Source organism: Narcine bancroftii, chromosome 12 (assembly GCF_036971445.1).
Source record: "Narcine bancroftii isolate sNarBan1 chromosome 12, sNarBan1.hap1, whole genome shotgun sequence".
NCBI classification, from domain to species: Eukaryota; Metazoa; Chordata; class Chondrichthyes; order Torpediniformes; family Narcinidae; genus Narcine; species Narcine bancroftii.
Window position 1 is genome coordinate 9,685,120 of NC_091480.1, and position 16,673 is coordinate 9,701,792.

Sequence of the window (16,673 nt, forward strand, 5' to 3'; positions counted from 1 at the left end):
GGTCAGACAACATCCACGGGTTGATAGACATTTTGGGTCTGAACCCTTTATCAGACCTTAAGAGGTGAAATGACATATATAAAAGGTGGGGGAGACGTGGAGAACTTTTGTTCATGTTGGGATGTCAAAGATTAAGAGAGAGATTCTAAAAACACATAGGAAGCTGCTCCGAATTTGGAACTCTTCCACAAATAGTAATTGTTTGGGTCAATTGTTAATTTTAAACCTGAGTAAGATTAACAAAACTCAAAGGAATGTGGGGATCTGCTGTGACTTTGCTAATAACAGGCTCAATGGAGTGAAAGGCCCACTCCCGATCTTGCAGAGAGAGAGAGAGAGAGAGAGAGAGAGAGAAAGAGAGAGTAAGTAATTCACACTGAGTTTTTGACCTGGCAAACTTTCAGATGGATTTATGTACATGGCTGATTGATATTCATTGCCTTCCAGGAATATGGGGTTCCCTTTATGGAAACAAGTGCCAAAACAGGCTTAAACGTTGAGCTGGCATTCATGGCCATTGCAAAGTAAGTAAGGTTTTGTAAGATTTGGCCTGTTCTCTCAAAGATTGAATTTTATAGTCTTAAATGACCTGTGTATTTGTTTGTCTATCTCTCACTCTGTGAATGTTCAAAGAATGTCCCCAGTCTGATCTTGATGGACTCTGATCAAATGTTTTGTCCTTGTCCCTTTTAGGACAATCCCTTTCGCAGAGGTGTTACCCTACCCCCCCCCCCCCCCCCCACCCCGCACCCGACATTTCTCCTCTTTCCAGTCTTTGCTATACAAGTTACAACTGAAAATTAAGGCATATTCAAGATATGTATCCAGTGACAGCTATTTGTGCCTGCACTCCATACTTTCTAAATTTGTTTTTGTATCCCTCTTTGTCCTTTCGACTTTGAGACAACTTAATATTGTGCTACTTCTGGATCAAAATCAGGTTTTTAACGTCATGAAATTCGTTGTTGTGCAGAACAGGGTACAAGTTACAATTCCGCAAACATAACGTATAAAAAAAAACAAGAGAAAAAAAAAGGAAGTAGTGTCCGTAAGTTCCTTGTTTGTTCAGAAATCTGATGCAGGGGAAAAGAAATTGTTTTTGTAACGTCTTCAGGCACCTGTACCTCCTTCCTGATGGTAGCAGTGAGGGTCCTCACTTATAGAAGTTGCTATCTAATCTAATATTATACTACACTAGATTTAAACAAGAAAGTCGCCAGACACTGTGATTGTAGTATTAATGCATAAAACTGTGGAGAAACCCGGCAGGTCATACTTAACCAATGTTTCGAGCCCAAGTTCTTCATCAAGGTACTTGTCGAAGAGAATGGGCCCAAAACAATAGTTATGTACCTTTGCCATCTAAAGGCTCAGGCACAAAACATTATGTATCTTGGCTATAAAGACTGTGAGACCTGCACCTTTGTGTATTAAATTATACCCACTCTAACTCACTAATGCACCTATTTCTCTTTGATACACTCCTCGTCTGTCAATTAGTTTAAATTTGCTCAAAACAGTCGCGAGACTCCCTAAGGAATCACTGGTCTGTCCGTTGGGGTACCTTCTGCACTGGCACCACTGATCCTTCATTGTGTCATTCAGCAGAGAAAGGCGTCCTCCTGCCCAACTTGTCCATGCCAGCCAAGTTGTCAGGCTGAGCTGGACCCATTTGGCTCACGTCTCTCTGAAGTGTTCTTCAGCACGTATCTATCCAAATATCTTTTAACATTATCTTACCCACTCCCCTACCATTTCCGGTGGTAGCTCATTCTAGATACCCAGCACCCTCTGTGTGAGAAAGATCACCCTCTGTGTGAGAAAGATGCCCCTTTCAATCTTTTGCCTCTCACCTTTAATCTTTTTCTCCTCCACTCACATACCAACTTAGGATGCCGTAAATGCTCTATGGATGCTGAGGGGTTACTTCAGGTCATATGCGAGTTGGGGGGGTGGGGGGGGAAAAGGTTGAGTACCATTGCTTTAAATCGATGACCCCTGCATTCAGCCGCCCTTATCCTGGGTAAGGTTATGTGACTATTAATGTTATCTTGATGTTATTAACCTCCATCATGTCACATTTCAGGGGAAACTCCCAACCTCCTTATAATGCCAGTCCCAGTCCTTGTGAATCTGTACCCTTTCCAACTTAATGACATCATCTATCTTGCTGATGTGTGCATACTGGGAGCAATCTAGAGGTTACCATCTTGGAATTGGCCCACATTTTGTCTATACCTTGATTAAAGGTTCAAGTGCCGATGGTTATGTGTTTTATCTTTGCTCTATAAAGCACAGTTTGACCTGCTGAATTTCTCCAAACTTCAACCAGTGTCTGCAGACTTCCATGTTTTACTTTAGGTTTCCTTCTCTCATGGATATCATAAACTCATTGAACTGTAGACAAATTCAGTGCTTTCCTCAAATTATCTTTGTGGTAAATTCCAGATTTGATAGCATAAACTTAAATTCCCCAGTTACCATGGTGATATAAATGTGTGAGTGTTTCAAATGGTCCAGAAATCTGAATAGTGGTTCAGTAACCTGACCACTAGTTCGTTTATCATCATCCTTAGTGCAAAATATACAAACACAAGTACAGACAAATGATACATATCTATATATAAATATTGCTTAATAAATAGTAGAGTCACAGAGGGTTTGTATGAGTTCATTTCAGTGTCTCACTGTCTGTGGGAAGAAGTGGTTTCTCAGCCTGGTGGTTGTGACATTCTTGTATCTCTTTCCTGACAGGAAGATGCTGTGTGTGTGTGTGGGGGGGGGGGGGGGGGAGGTGGTAGTCCTCAATTATTTTGTGAGCCCTTTTCAAACAATTCTGGTAGATTGCATCATGGGGGGGGGGGGGGGAAGAGAAACAGTAATCCTCCCTGCTACTGTTATGGTTCTGTGGGTTGATGTCCAATTCAATGGTCTACAGTAAGCATACCACACTGTGATGCAGCCGGAGAGGATGCCCTCAATAGAGCTCCTGTAGAAGTTGAGAGGATGGTAGCCTTGCCTGCCTCCATGGGGTTACAGGCCCCCATGGTGTGATATTCAGGATAAGAACTGCTTTGTTTGTTCCAGAGAATTGAAACACAGGTCGATGAAATCACCAAATGACCCCAAGTTCAAGCTCCACGACTACGTGAACTCAGAGATGAAGGGCACAGGCTGTTGCAGCTCGTAACTTTCTTCACCTCTCCTGCTGACATACGAAGGACAAGATGAATCCATGTTCAACAGCCGGAGCAGTTCTGCTTACAGCTCCACCATCCTTTGTAATGTTCATGCATGTCTCTACGTGCTGTCTGTACATTTGACAAGTGTTTATCCAATGACAAGACCTTGAATTCATGCAGAGGGTGTGTGGAATAAAGTTAAAAGTGGTATTAAATCAGGATCGAAGAGACTATACTCAATTGTTTAATCAAAATCTGCTTTTGCTGAATTAAGTTTGTATCGGTAGAAAAACAAAGTGTGTTGAACATTAAATGCACAGCGATGTCTGTGAATGTATGCTGTGTATATTTTTAAAAATCCTTTACCAAGCCAACTTTGATTTCATTGGGGAACAGTGGAGAGTCCATGTGGCTACAAAATAAATCAGGTGGCTCGTTGCAAGGGAATAACTTGACAAGCAATTCAGCAGGTTGCTGGAATACTGAAAACATTTTTTAAAAAGCAATGTAGTTGGAATCAATTAGAATTTTAATCATGGTTGCAAGATCTGTACAGTGTTTACAAAATTACCACACCAGTGGACAAAAGTGGCATTGAATAGGATTGACTGACCTGTTAATTGTGTAGTAAATTGCTTTTTGCAGAAAGTAAAGATTTCAAAACTGTTCTCACTTTGTCTTTTTTTATACTGGTACGAACTAAATAACCAAGACAATGGTTTTGGTAAAAACAATTTTTTTTATTAATTACTAATAACAACACTTAATGCTAACTTAACCCCACTATGTGCAAATGTATACATGTGTGGAAAAACCAAAACCATTACAGTTCAAACTTGATTCCGAAGAGATGATTTTAAAGTTCAGTCTCAAAGCTTTTGGTTTGAAACTCAAAGTCTTTACTGCTGTTCAAAAGCAATTATGGAGTAAGTGCGAGGCATCAGATTTCTTTAAATTGTTGCTGAAAAGCAATTGTGAAGTATTTTGAAACATCAAAACTGCTGACCCTTGAATCCTGCGCAATGAGAAACTGGAGGGACTCTGGTCAGGCAGCATCTGTGGGGAGGAATGGTCAGTCAACAGTTTTCGGTCTGGGTAAGGGGGTCCTGACCAGACTGTTTCCTTCCAATTGAGTTCCTCCAATCTCTGTTTGCAGCAGGAACAGATTCCTCTGCACCTACATTGCACCTCAAATAATTTCCACACACAATCGCAATAACCAGTACCTCAGGTTTCTAGGTACCTTCGTGGATATGACGAACAGGCGGGTATCCAAAGAATGTTTAGTTGCTCAACTTATTCTGCAGAACACCACTACAGCCTATTTACCTGCCAAGTGTTGCTCCTTCCCCATTCCCCAAAAGATGAGGAACATTGCAGGGTGGAGAGGTTTAACAAAACCAGGGAAAATTTGCACTCTTTCCACAAGCTGTAGGACAATATCTGGATGAAGGGCTCTGACCTGAAACATTGACCATCCTTTTGCTCCCAATGATGCTGCTCATCCAGCAGATTTCTACTTCCAACTGCAAACTGAGCACCTTCCCTCTGTCCGCATCAATAATGGGGACCTTTCAGTGCCCCACTCCCTCGCTGACAAGTTTGTCCATGGCCTCATGTGCTGGTAAACTAAGACCATCCATAAATTGGAGGAGCCACACCTAATATTCTGTCTGGGCACTCTCCAACCAGACAGTATTAATGGTTTCTGCTAGATTGCTCCCCATTCTCCCTCCCTTTCCATTCAGAATGGACCCTCCCCTATTTGCTCTTGTGCCCTCCCTCCCTCATCTACCAATTACCTCCTGCCTATGCTCCTCCACTTGCCCCCTCCCCCATCATTTTATTCAGACACCTGCCAATATTTTGCTCACATCTTGAAGGGCTCAAACATGAAACGCTGCTGTTTGTCCTGCTGAGTTCCTCCATCATTCTTTTTACTTCAATCACCATGTCTAGACTTTGTTTTATTCCCCCCACCTGGACCATTTTTGGTCCAGATATCAGTATTTCCAGTTTCTCTCCAGATAAAAATTCCCACACCAAATTCCTGCAACCGAAGTATTACACTAAAATTAAATCTGTAAATTACAATTACCCCTACACGTATTGCCTTGACAACATTTAAAATCAATCACCAAAGCACTTTTTTGCTTAAGGAATTTTGAAACCATGTCATAATTTGTACTTGCAGTTAACAAAATATTTGACTGAATTCCTGGGGGACAGTTTACAATCTCAGTTAATTTACAGATCACCTCCAAGGCCTAGCTTTACCTCCTCAGGACCTTTCATCCAGACCAGATTTGTTCATTACCTTCCACCCAATTAAACAAGTACAACACAACAGAAAACAACCAGACAACACATGCAAACAATAGGACAAATTTACATAAATTAAAAATATTCTTTAATAGTAATCTTGGATGGTTAATATGAGCAGTTCCTTTCACCATTCTCAGTGCCCTCATGGTCTGGGCCACATTCAAGGACATCCCCTTCAAGCTGGTCAGCAGTTGAGTTTAAAAAATATCGCAGGTTCAGGTTGTCCAATAGCTCGCAAAACTCTGCATCAACAAGATCAGAGGCCCCATCTTTCAAATGAAAGATGATGCTGTGAATAAAAGTCTAATGGATACGTTACACCAAAGACCCGATGTCTGACACCCAATTGATCACCACCTTGCACGAATTGGCTTTTTTTATCCAGTACAGTATAAATGTACCAAGATGCTCATTCAAATACTGCCATTTTAAACACATTTCACCCATTAATTTGCAACTATTTACAAGTCAAAGAGAGACACTGCCAACGCTGGAATCTGAAATAGTCTGTTGAAGGAACGCAGCTAGTCACACAGTATCCATCGGGAGGGAGCAAGAGGTGAAACATTCCAGGATGTCTTTTACTTCCTATGGATGCTGCGTCACCTGCAGTTTCTCCACCATGTCTGTTCATATCACTTGATCCCAGTATCTGCAGATTTTTCTTGTTAAACTCCATCAGAAGGTATTTAGCTACAAGTGAATGAGTTACAAGTGTTTGTGGAACTAGAATGTCCTTTGTTGTTAGGTTTGTAGACGTGCTTTTATAATCTGATGCGAACCATCAATATTCCAACTAACCTGGAAAATCAGCACTGAAAAGTTTTGACTGACAAAATTAACATTAATCAGCAAAGCACTGTTTTATACATTTGAGGAGCCTTTAAACCACCTCCAGCACTTTTAAAAAAATTTTTTATTTTATTTTTGCACCGTTCCCAGAGGCACTGCAATACTGGGACGATGCGTGGAGTGGACGGAGCAAGCCCCTATTCCATCTCCCTGTTCCAAAAATCAATTTAATATATGGTCCCTAGATAAGGGACATATCAAATATTAAACTGATAAGAACAGATACTACACTTGATCTTAGCCAAAAGGCAGTGAAGCACTTTTTATGTACTGCTCAGCACTCAGCCTCTTGCACACATACACCAATGGAGGACTGGAATCTGTGGCACCCAAGGAAGCAGAGCCATGATTTGTTGTAGGTAAAGATACTGTATGTTCCAAACATCAGCCAATTGAAATGTCAACAGGAGTTGGGTTAACAGAGCACAATAAACACGTTGGGAGGGAGGTTGCAACTATAGACCCTCATGTTACAGTGTAGGTCCCTTTAATCTGTACATATCACTTGGCCCAATGTGCCATGAACTCAAAGCTGAGCAGCACAGTTGGGGACAATGTATGCTTCAATGGGAACAGACAGGATAAAGGAGTAGGCAAGAAAAATGAAATGTTAACAAAATGTAGCCATTCACTTGATATTTCTGCATTTTTTTTTTAAAAAGCATTTTTAAAGGTTTGTCATATGGAAAGGAAACTATCGTCTTACGCACAAGTCACAAAGTTTACACATTCACAGCCGGCTATGAGGAAAGCAAACTACAGCTTTTGTGATTATTGAGTAAAAATGTTCTATTAAAAGTATGCAATGTTACATCGAAGCCCATTCACAGATGTTGTGGGGAAAAAGCATGAAGATAATACTGGCTCCGAATAGCTTATTACCTCATTCTGCACTCATCCACCTTCCTCTCCCCCAATCTTTTTTCTTCCAGATACCTGACAAAAGGCCCTGACTGCTTTTTACATCCCATGGACGCAGAGTTTCTCCATCACTTTGTCAATTACACTCAACTCCATCATCTATAGATTTTTTTAACTGTCAGCTTTTTAAGTACACCACTGCACCCAGATATTATCTTTGTATTGCCCTAGCAATCAGAAATAAACTACAATTGCATTGAGCATTTCAATACCAGGTACATCAGTGGTCTCAAAGATCAGGTTAATGCAAAGAAAACATTTCATTTTATTTAATCTCAATTTGTCTCATTTGTTTGGTGACAAGATGGGCTTCCTCTACTGAGAGTTTTAATGAGGGAACTTGTTTGAAACAAGTGAAGGGTCTTGATGGCTGCAGTCATGTACTGAAGACTAGTCAAATCAAAATAGAGCTGCAAGTTTTTCTTTGAGGCAAGATTCCTTTGCTGTATAGTAAATGCACTTTTTGTAACTAAATGACAATAGCAGAGCTTTAACATTAAGGAAGGTGATTCTTGGCAATCTTGAGGGGGTGGAGATACTCCAGGAGAGTTATTAAAAGGTAGATGGGAATCTAGTTTGTTATAATTGGTTCAGCAATTACTTTAAAAGGCTTGAGTAGCCATCCTACTCTCAAAACAAAATATAACCTTTTGATAAGACAATAGATTCTCTAGCTTCTAGGACAGGATGAAGTTTAATTGCTTATTTCTTGCTTGCATTCTTAACAGTGATTCTGACCCAAGACTAGTTAAATATACAAAGTGCTGTCTTTAGTGGACTGTTGTTGACAAATCTGCCAATGAGGCCAAACTTGATTATGCAGAAGGAAAATGTTACAACTAAAGCTGAGCAGAACCTCAAAAGTGCAGATACCATCTCAAGCATTCTCTTTGCTGTCAATTGATTATTCTCAAAGTTACTGTATCAGTGGCAAAATACCTTATTGTTTGCACCTCCAGAATGGATCCGATCAGCGGATAATAGTGTGGTCAAGGTAAACACAAAATTTACCATCCCCGTTTCTATCAGAATCATGGCACAATACCTTTACAGCACAGGCAATTTGGATTCAAATCCTGCGCTGTCTGTAAGGAGTTTGTTACAATCATGTCTAATTATTTAACATTACAACCAGATTTACTTGACACTTTATTCCAGTTAAATCCATTTCAGAAGGGTTTAATTGGTACCATTTATACTCATTAAATTGAGACCCGTCCCAGTCGACAAACATGGGAATCGGAACTTAACTAACATCTCCTTAAACAGGGAATAATTACTCGTTAATACTTCTTCACTTTGTGGACATCGTTCTTTAATACAGTTTAAAATAGTTCTTAGAGCTTGTATGTCTAAAAATAAACCAGCTCACATTTTTTCCTAATATGAGTTCGACTTGCAATAGATGCAATACTGATGTGGCTTCATTGACTCATGTTTTGGATCATGTCCCATATTGGAAAAATTTTGAAAAGATATTTTTAAAACTATCAATGATACTGGTTATTCAATTACCTTAACTGGAATCACAGATGTAGATTCTTGACCTACTTCTGCATATTGAGTTTACAGCCTTTTCTAGACTGATTCTCCTACATTATTTCAATGTTGTGTCTTTCTTAAATCTATGAGGAAAAAAACAGAAGTTGTGCTTTAGATACAACTACTGAAACCATTTATTGATTACTTTCAAGGGATATAACCGATGTTATTCTATGAATTAACTCTTCCTTTCCAGACAAAATCTAATTCTTGCTGTTTTTGTAGGAGTGGACCGGAGCGGTTTTGAACTATTCGACAGATCCTCAGGTTAGCCTACTCAGTTGTTTTTACATTTTTTTTAAAAAGTAGATTAGTTTGGTTTATTTTTTATTATAATTATTTCTTTATCTGTTTCCTTGGTTAGAATGATTTCCAACATGTCACATTTTCACTCTTTGGAATTTATATATACTTATACTATGTAGACTTGGAGACCCATTTTAACTATTTCTATTCTCCTTAAGCTGCGTATATTATGAAATGTTAATAAAAAGATTGAAAAAGAAAGGAGTTTGTACTTCTCCCTGTGGAGGGGCCCTCCGGTTTCCTCCCACGATTCGAAACATACTGGGGTGCAAATTGGGCAGCACGGACTTGAGGGCCAAAATGGCCTGATACTGTGCTACATGTCACAATTTAAAAAAAATTAAACTTATAGATTTAATTTGTACTGATACTTTGAGGTTACTATGGCTAAATGCCGGTTAGAAGATGGTTCAAGTCTTGAAAGGACTGATATCTAAAGTGTTGGAGAAAGCCAAAGGAAGGTGCACAATTTAAAACCAAACCAATTTCTTCAGCAAATTTAACCTGAATAAAACCAACCAAATAAAATTCACTCGTGAAAAGGCATTAAATAACAATTTTTCTTTATTAAGGCAGAATGCAAATAACACATACACCTTGAAAGCATTTTAAGTACCTGAAGCCCAGCAGTTCCTGTCCCAAGTTTCAGAACTCACCCAGCTGCGTCAGTGTCCTGCAACTGTAAAAGCATCTGGTCAGTGCTATCACATTTCCGTTTCTAACAGCAGATGCACAAGAGCGCCTCAGACAATTTGTGTAATCAAGCATTGCTCATGCAATGCTCATTCGAGGTGTCAGAATTAAAGATTCATCATGGGCTCAGAATTGTGTAAAAATACATTATTACACTATACATCAACATCACAATGATTAAAATCAATGTTTAGTTTTAAATTTGTATTTAATTTTTAAAAAAAATTTAGACTTACAGCATGGTAACCAGCCCTTTTGGCCCATGAGCTCGTGCCACCCAATTGACTTACAACTCCTGTACATTTTGAAGGGTCAGTGGAAACCAAAGCACCTAGAAGAAACCCATGGAAACTCCTTAGATTCAAACCCAGGTCATTAGCACTCTAACAGTATTATGCTAACTGCTAATACTAACAGTTGCCACCCCTTGTTTTCCTAAATCACAAAGGCAGTTGGTGGAGCCACTGCCCCACAGTGCAAGGAATCCAGACCTCTAGTGTTTACATGTTCTCCCTGTCACCAAGTGAGTTTCCTCCTGCATCTCAAAGGCACTTACATTTTTAAAAAATGTAGACATACAGCACAGTAACAGGCCCTTCCAACCCACAAGCTCATGCTGCCCAAATACCCCAATTAACCTACAGTCCCCACACATTTTGGAGGAGCACTGGAGAAAACCCATGCAGGTCACAAGGAGAACATAGACAGGACAAGATTCAAATCCTGGTTGTTGCTTCTTTAACAGTGTTGCACGCTGATCTAATGCAGCAATCAACTCCCCTCACATGCTCCCAGGTCTAGCAAATGGGTTTTCTGCAAGAACTGAGCCTGAAACTACCTTGCATTTAGCAAAAGAATTCCCAATTAATGGTGCAGCACCCATGACGATGATAGCTAGCATACCTGTCCATGGTCTCGTGCACTGTCAGACTGCTCTCAAATTGGTGGAATAACACTTCATCTTCCGTTTAGGCACCCTCCAACCAGTTGGCATTAACCTCAACTTCTTCCTGGTCTCCTTTCCTCTAGCCATCTCTCTCTACCCTTTTCCCTGTCTCCCTTCTGAGGGGAAAAACTACCCCACCAATTCTCACCTTTCCTCATATCCAACTAACATCCTTTGCTAGTCTGCACTTCTGCACCTACCATTCTTCCCTTTCTTGATCGTCACCTATTCCATAGATTCCTGCTTGACAAAAGAATCTTGAACCAGAAATGTTAACTGCTACCTCTCCAAATGCGGGCTGCACTTTCTCAGTATTTTGTCCTCTTTCAAATTTCCAGCATCTGCTGTTTAATAATTCTGATTTTGTTATTTCATGGTTTTGCCATTGATAGCTCCAGTTTAAATAAATGCAGATATGGCAGCATTTCAGCAATAGGTGTGTGCATTAAACAAAAATCACAGATCAACTAATGTCATTGTATTTAAAATTAAACCCCATCCAAAAATGATCATTTAGGATTACTTTGTAATGCTTTCATTAGAGATGCTAGAGAGAAAAGGTCATGGGCTTGACATTATTGTAACTACTTCAAATTCCAGGCTTCTAGCTTCCTGATATGCCCCTAAGTCAGCATTATCATGTGTAAAATATGACATTTGTGAAACAAGGCTTAAAGATGCCAATCCCTTTGCCACAAAACAAATCAGACTCTGCCCAGAAACACTTACCAGTTTACCTCAAATGTCACTCAAATGGCAATTGGTCTCAACATCAATTAGTCACCTGAAACAACACAACAGCATCAGGAGCCATAGGTGAACAACCAAGTCACCCTATGTAAAATATAGCCACACCTTTAGATGTCCGCAAGGATTCAATATTTGTACAAGACCCCAGGAGCAAAAATAGGCTATTTTGAGCCCCTCTGCCTGCCCTTCTCCTCAATCTTTGATGCTCTAGTTAAAGATATTTAGTTTTTCCATTATCTATTCCTTCGAATGTTAGGCATCAGTGAAAACTAACTTGCACCACAGAGCTTGAGCTGGAGGCTGCATCTCAGAGGCCAACAGATCAAAATCAGATTACCCTGGGACTCTGAGGAGCTCTGAGTTCCTCTCATTTAGAGGGGGAGCGTACTAAGGTGGCTTAAACAATGCTCATCGTTCAGTTGTCGGCACAATCTTTTTTTTTGAATATTTTAAAGTTTTCACCCACAATGTAGTCAATTACAAGATTGTAAAAACAGACAAACGTTAATCATGTATGCACTACATTATGTTTGATTCCCCCACCCCCTAAAAGTGCCCAAGTAGGAAATGGAAAGATTAGAAAAGTACAAAAGCAAGCATTACCCCAGAAGTACTCTTCACAATATCCTAGCTGCTAGTTTCAGTTCCCTTGTTCTTTATTCTGGTTAAGGTTTTAGTTGACTTAATTGTCAAATTCTTCCAGATTCCTTCCTTCATTCTCAATCAACATCACTTAATTAATCTTTACAAGAGAGTCATAGCCATGGGGAAAGGGTCTCACACCCAAACAGGTTTTCTCATTGGATTCAGAGTTTTTGGTGGGTGCACCTGGGAAAGCCCACATCTCGCTGTGGGGGACCACAGATAAGCCCAAGGGCAGCCACTCAAATGACCACTATTATCAGTATCACCCCAATTTTGTCAGGACATCTTGGGGTCAAGGTCACAGAATTGTTTTCCTTGGGCCAACTTTTGAAAGTGATCAGTTTTCAGACTCCAGCATTCCTGTCCAATGATCACATGACAGACATGCCCAATGCAACCTGGGCTATTTCATTGAAACAAAGTTTCTTCAGTAACTTTAAGGGGTTAAGCCATGTTAATTATTCTGGGATCCAGAATTTTTCAGCCTGTTATAGCTCTCCTCCGTTGTCTCAGGCAAGGATGTTAATGTGGCCTTGTCCCACATACTGAATATATTGGGTATTATTGATTCTCACTTACTGTATCCCATGGGCATAATAAGTGGGCTATCTGGCCATGAGCTTCTCTTTCTGCAAGAGATATGTCGAGAGGATATGGTGTTCCAACGACAGCAGGGCAGATTCAAAGGAGGACCGACAGATGAACAATCTTTGATCACTCTCCTTTTGTATCTGAACAGGCCTCCCAAACCACTGCCCCTCCCCTCATGCCCAACCTTGCTTCCCTCTGCCTGAGCCATTATTACATTTACCCCCCCCTCCCACCCCAGCCTCCATTTTAGGGTTACCCTTGCACACACCCAATAGCTCAACAGATTGCAGTACTTTTAGAAATGTAATTCTAATTCAAAATTACAGAAACTTGCAGCAAGGGAGAGAATCAGGGGACCTACTCGACCAAGATTTCAGGCACTCTTATTAGGCCAATTTGCAAGCATGCAATCCCCTCTCCCAGCCCACCTCCTCAAAATCTAGTGAATAAATGCTGCCATTCAAGGAATGAAAAGATCAAGGTTAAAGCAACCTGACACTTTGGTCAGAGGGAAAAAAGGCCAGACCTTATACATTTCACAGGGATGCACCAATCCACCTCATACTTTGCTCCAATTATAATTTTTGAACATATACTGGCTGGCATGAGATTAAAATAAGTGACCATCAGATGGCAGCACAAGCTTAGTTTAGATCCAACTTTGCTGCCCTCCAGTGGTCAGATGAAAAGTTGTCTGAATATTTCCAAGAAGTGTACAGCAGAACACCCCCTTTCATTCACACCAATACACACTGATCCTACTTGAGTTGCAAATTCATCATATTCACAGGTATAATGACAAAGATACAATTTCTTGCTGTAGCGATACAAAACACTGAGCATCATACATTAAATTAATAAGGAGACACTAGAGAAAATAAAGGACAAAAATATCCAGTTCGAGTAATACACAAATATTTGACAGGCCTGCAGCAATGTGAGGTTAGGATAATATGGAGAGGTTCACGAGCCTGATGATTGGGGAAAAACTGCTCTTGCACCTCGAGGCTACATTAGGCCTACATCCCTCAAAATCTTTCATACGCAAGCACTTTTCAATTATAACAATCTCCCTCCACAACCTTGCTTTGCCACAGTGCATGTGAGGTTTTCCAAATCTATTTTGAATAACCCATTAACTTTAAACCTGACCCCTAGTTCTAGGCTCTCCTGCCCTGGGAAAAGAGCCATCTATGCCCCACAATTTTATATGGGTCACTTCTAAATAGCAACAATAAATTAACCCACTATACCTTAAATGGTATTTGTGGCCTCTATTCCAGGCCACAATACAAACAATTCCAATCAGATCAAAGCCCTGCTCCTACTCCATTCAACTGCAAATTGTGATGGCTCACTCCATTTTCAATTGGTTAGTTACGTGGGTATCTTTGCAAGCCAAAGCTTAGGCAAGAAAACACTGATTTTTACAAATTCTGGAAAGAGATCTAGGAGGGAAACATTTTAGCTCACAGAACCCTTTTAGGAAGCACTTGGAAATGGAAGAACCCTAATCTTCATGAACAGATTACAGAAGTAGAGTGCTCCCTCATTATTACAATAATGAGAATACCCCACAAGTAACAATACAAGATAAATTTAAGAAAATACCTTTTTTTCGAACAAGGTTTTGAACAAGTATGATTTGGGAATTATTTTACTTTTAAATAATGCATGTTTAAATGCACAAAGTGGAATCCTTTTTTTAAACTTGCACATATATTTATTCAAAGAAATTAAATTTAGTTTTATTTAGCCTCTAATTCTATATTACTAAGAAATTGTTATATTCCATAATCCTGATTCTTTTTTTATGAGGCAAGTACAATCAAAGAGTGTGCCACTTTTGCAATACCTGGTATATAAAAAAGCATAGTAAGAAAGTAAATAAACTCACCATTCTCCAAGCTGAAATTATTTGCTGCCTCTAATTTACATTTAATGAGAGGAATTCATGTTTCTTGTCATCACAGATCTTAATGTTGGGTGAAATATTAAGATAGTTGAATCCTTATTCCAGGAGTGGCATCAAGTTGGTTTCTGTATTTTTTAATATTGCTGCATCAATCGAAAATCTGGTTATCGCTATAAACAGTACTAGGGAATGCACAACAGATTTTGCCAATAACGGATATTCTTCACTCAGGCTCATCCAGCAGCAGAAAAATCATCAAATCTTTGCCACACCTGAAAGTAGGATGTTATGCCGATGAGGTTTCCATATTCTTGTAATGATAAATCAGCAGGTTGGGTCTTTACGAAAAATCTCTTGTTCTTACTAGAAACATCGGGAAAATACTCAAGTGTAGAACATAAGTAGTTAAGTGTTGCTCCATTTAATGTACGTAAATCTTCATCAACACTCACATCATGCCCCATCACAAAGTCTTGCAACATGGAAAAATGATCAAAGTGGTTTCCTTTCACCACTGATATCCAAAGTCAATTTTTCTAGAAAGTGATGAAATTTTGTCCATGATTCTTGAAGGAACAAATTAAGGACAGAAGAAATAAGTAAATAAAAACAGTTATCATTTTACTACGAGCCTTTTATATTTTTGAGTTTTTACTCGAACATCACTTTTTCTATGGAACCCTAACTCTTTTCCACAGAGCCTCTTTGGGGAAACTCCAATTTTGAGTAAATGTAGATAGTGGCGCAATGATAGGGGAGTCAAGGACAAGACACAACAAAGGGTGCCCATTTAAAACAGATGGTGTATTTTTCTTTCCCCAGAGTGGCGAACCTCTGGAATTTGCTGCCAAGTCATTGGGTGTATTTATGACACAGATTGATAAATATCCAAGTAGTCAAGGTGCCAAAGGTTAGGGGAGTGGGGCTAAGTGGGACAATGGAACATCTAATGATGGAATGGCAGAATGAAGTTAATGGGCTGAATGGCCTACTTCTGCTCCTTTTATTTATTGACTATTTAATTTAATTCAATTAGTTTACCATTATAGGATTTATTTACAAGTACCTGTTTGGCTGCCAAGAGCTTTGGTGCTCATACACATTGCAAAATGTGTATGGCAATAAATTCATTATTGCTTATCAACTGGACTTGGTGCAAATTACATTCAAATGCTGGCAATAACTGGGCCCAATTACACCGCAACACAAGGCAAAACAAGAGGGGAAGAGAAACCAAGCAAACAATGCATTTAAAAACAAACCTGTTGCTTCACAGCAAGGTTCAATCTTGAACTTGGGTGCTGTCCATGTGGGGCTTTACAGTCTGTGACCACATGGTTTTTCCACCGGGTGTTCCTGCATCCTCCCATGTTCCAGGCACAGTTAATTTGATACTGTAATGTGCAGCAAGTGGTAGAATGGGCTGATGGGAATGTGGAGGTTGTAAAATGGGACAAGATGCTTTATGGTCCATGCTGTGAGCATTACTACTGTAATTTGGCAGTTAGATATGAGAGAAAGGAAGTGGTACAAAAAACAATACTATTCCACATGGCCAGTGATGGAAGATCACCTACGCTGCCAAAAAAGTCTTTGCTATTAAAGACCAAAAATTTGCATCAATACCATCTCAGTAAAAGATGTGGAAACTTCAAATCAAAGAATGTGGCAAAGAAACATTTAAAGTTGAAACAATCCATATTGTTGCCCAGAACAAAGGCTTCAGTGATTGGTTCAGCTGTGTTTATTTTCACTCAAACACAGCAGGCTTGGGGCAAGTTGAGGTTTATAAAGTTATGAAGGCCTTAAATGAAATAGCTTTTTTTTCCAGGGTAGGAGTACAGAACTAGAGGGCAGGCTTAAGGATAAGGGGGAAAACTGAATTACCCTTTCAGAGGATGGTAGTTTTCTACAGCAGGCTGGCAGTAAATGCTAAAACATGAAGTTTAAGTCACACCCAGTACAGCAAGCAGCCCAATAAGTTTGCTGTCATACAAAGTAGACA

At 39.7% G+C, this 16,673-nt stretch overlaps 1 protein-coding gene, 1 long non-coding RNA gene and 2 other non-coding genes across 8 annotated transcripts in view; 1 reads left to right on the forward strand and 3 right to left on the reverse strand.

The window, feature by feature from the left end:
• LOC138746494 (ras-related protein Rab-26) overlaps positions 1-3,850 on the forward strand; it is a 179,523-nt gene extending 175,673 nt beyond the window's left edge. For both annotated transcript variants that reach the window (XM_069904695.1, XM_069904696.1), the window contains exons 8-9: positions 448-524; positions 3,088-3,850. In XM_069904695.1, coding sequence (XP_069760796.1) covers positions 448-524; positions 3,088-3,190 — 180 coding nt within the window. In that variant the 3' untranslated portion in view covers positions 3,191-3,850. The remainder of the gene's footprint in view (positions 1-447; positions 525-3,087) is intronic.
• Positions 3,851-4,991: 1,141 nt separating this feature from the next.
• On the reverse strand, positions 4,992-16,619 carry LOC138746460 (uncharacterized). 4 transcript variants are annotated; one of them, XR_011346969.1, is made up of 7 exons: positions 15,931-16,619; positions 14,651-15,234; positions 11,497-11,551; positions 10,058-10,152; positions 9,745-9,807; positions 8,796-8,905; positions 4,992-5,776 (listed from the first exon to the last, which is right to left on the reverse strand). It is a non-coding gene; the product is annotated as an uncharacterized lncRNA (long non-coding RNA). The 4 variants fall into 4 exon arrangements; XR_011346970.1 differs by lacking the exon at positions 8,796-8,905 and having other exon boundaries at positions 4,993-5,776; positions 15,931-16,615; XR_011346968.1 differs by lacking the exon at positions 4,992-5,776 and having other exon boundaries at positions 5,788-8,905; positions 15,931-16,615.
• LOC138747799 (U2 spliceosomal RNA) lies at positions 6,430-6,620 on the reverse strand. Its single transcript, XR_011347664.1, has one exon. It is a non-coding gene; the product is annotated as a U2 spliceosomal RNA (small nuclear RNA).
• Positions 9,867-9,948, reverse strand: LOC138747820 (small nucleolar RNA SNORD60). The gene has a single exon (XR_011347676.1). It is a non-coding gene; the product is annotated as a small nucleolar RNA SNORD60 (small nucleolar RNA).
• Positions 16,620-16,673: the final 54 nt, after the last annotated feature.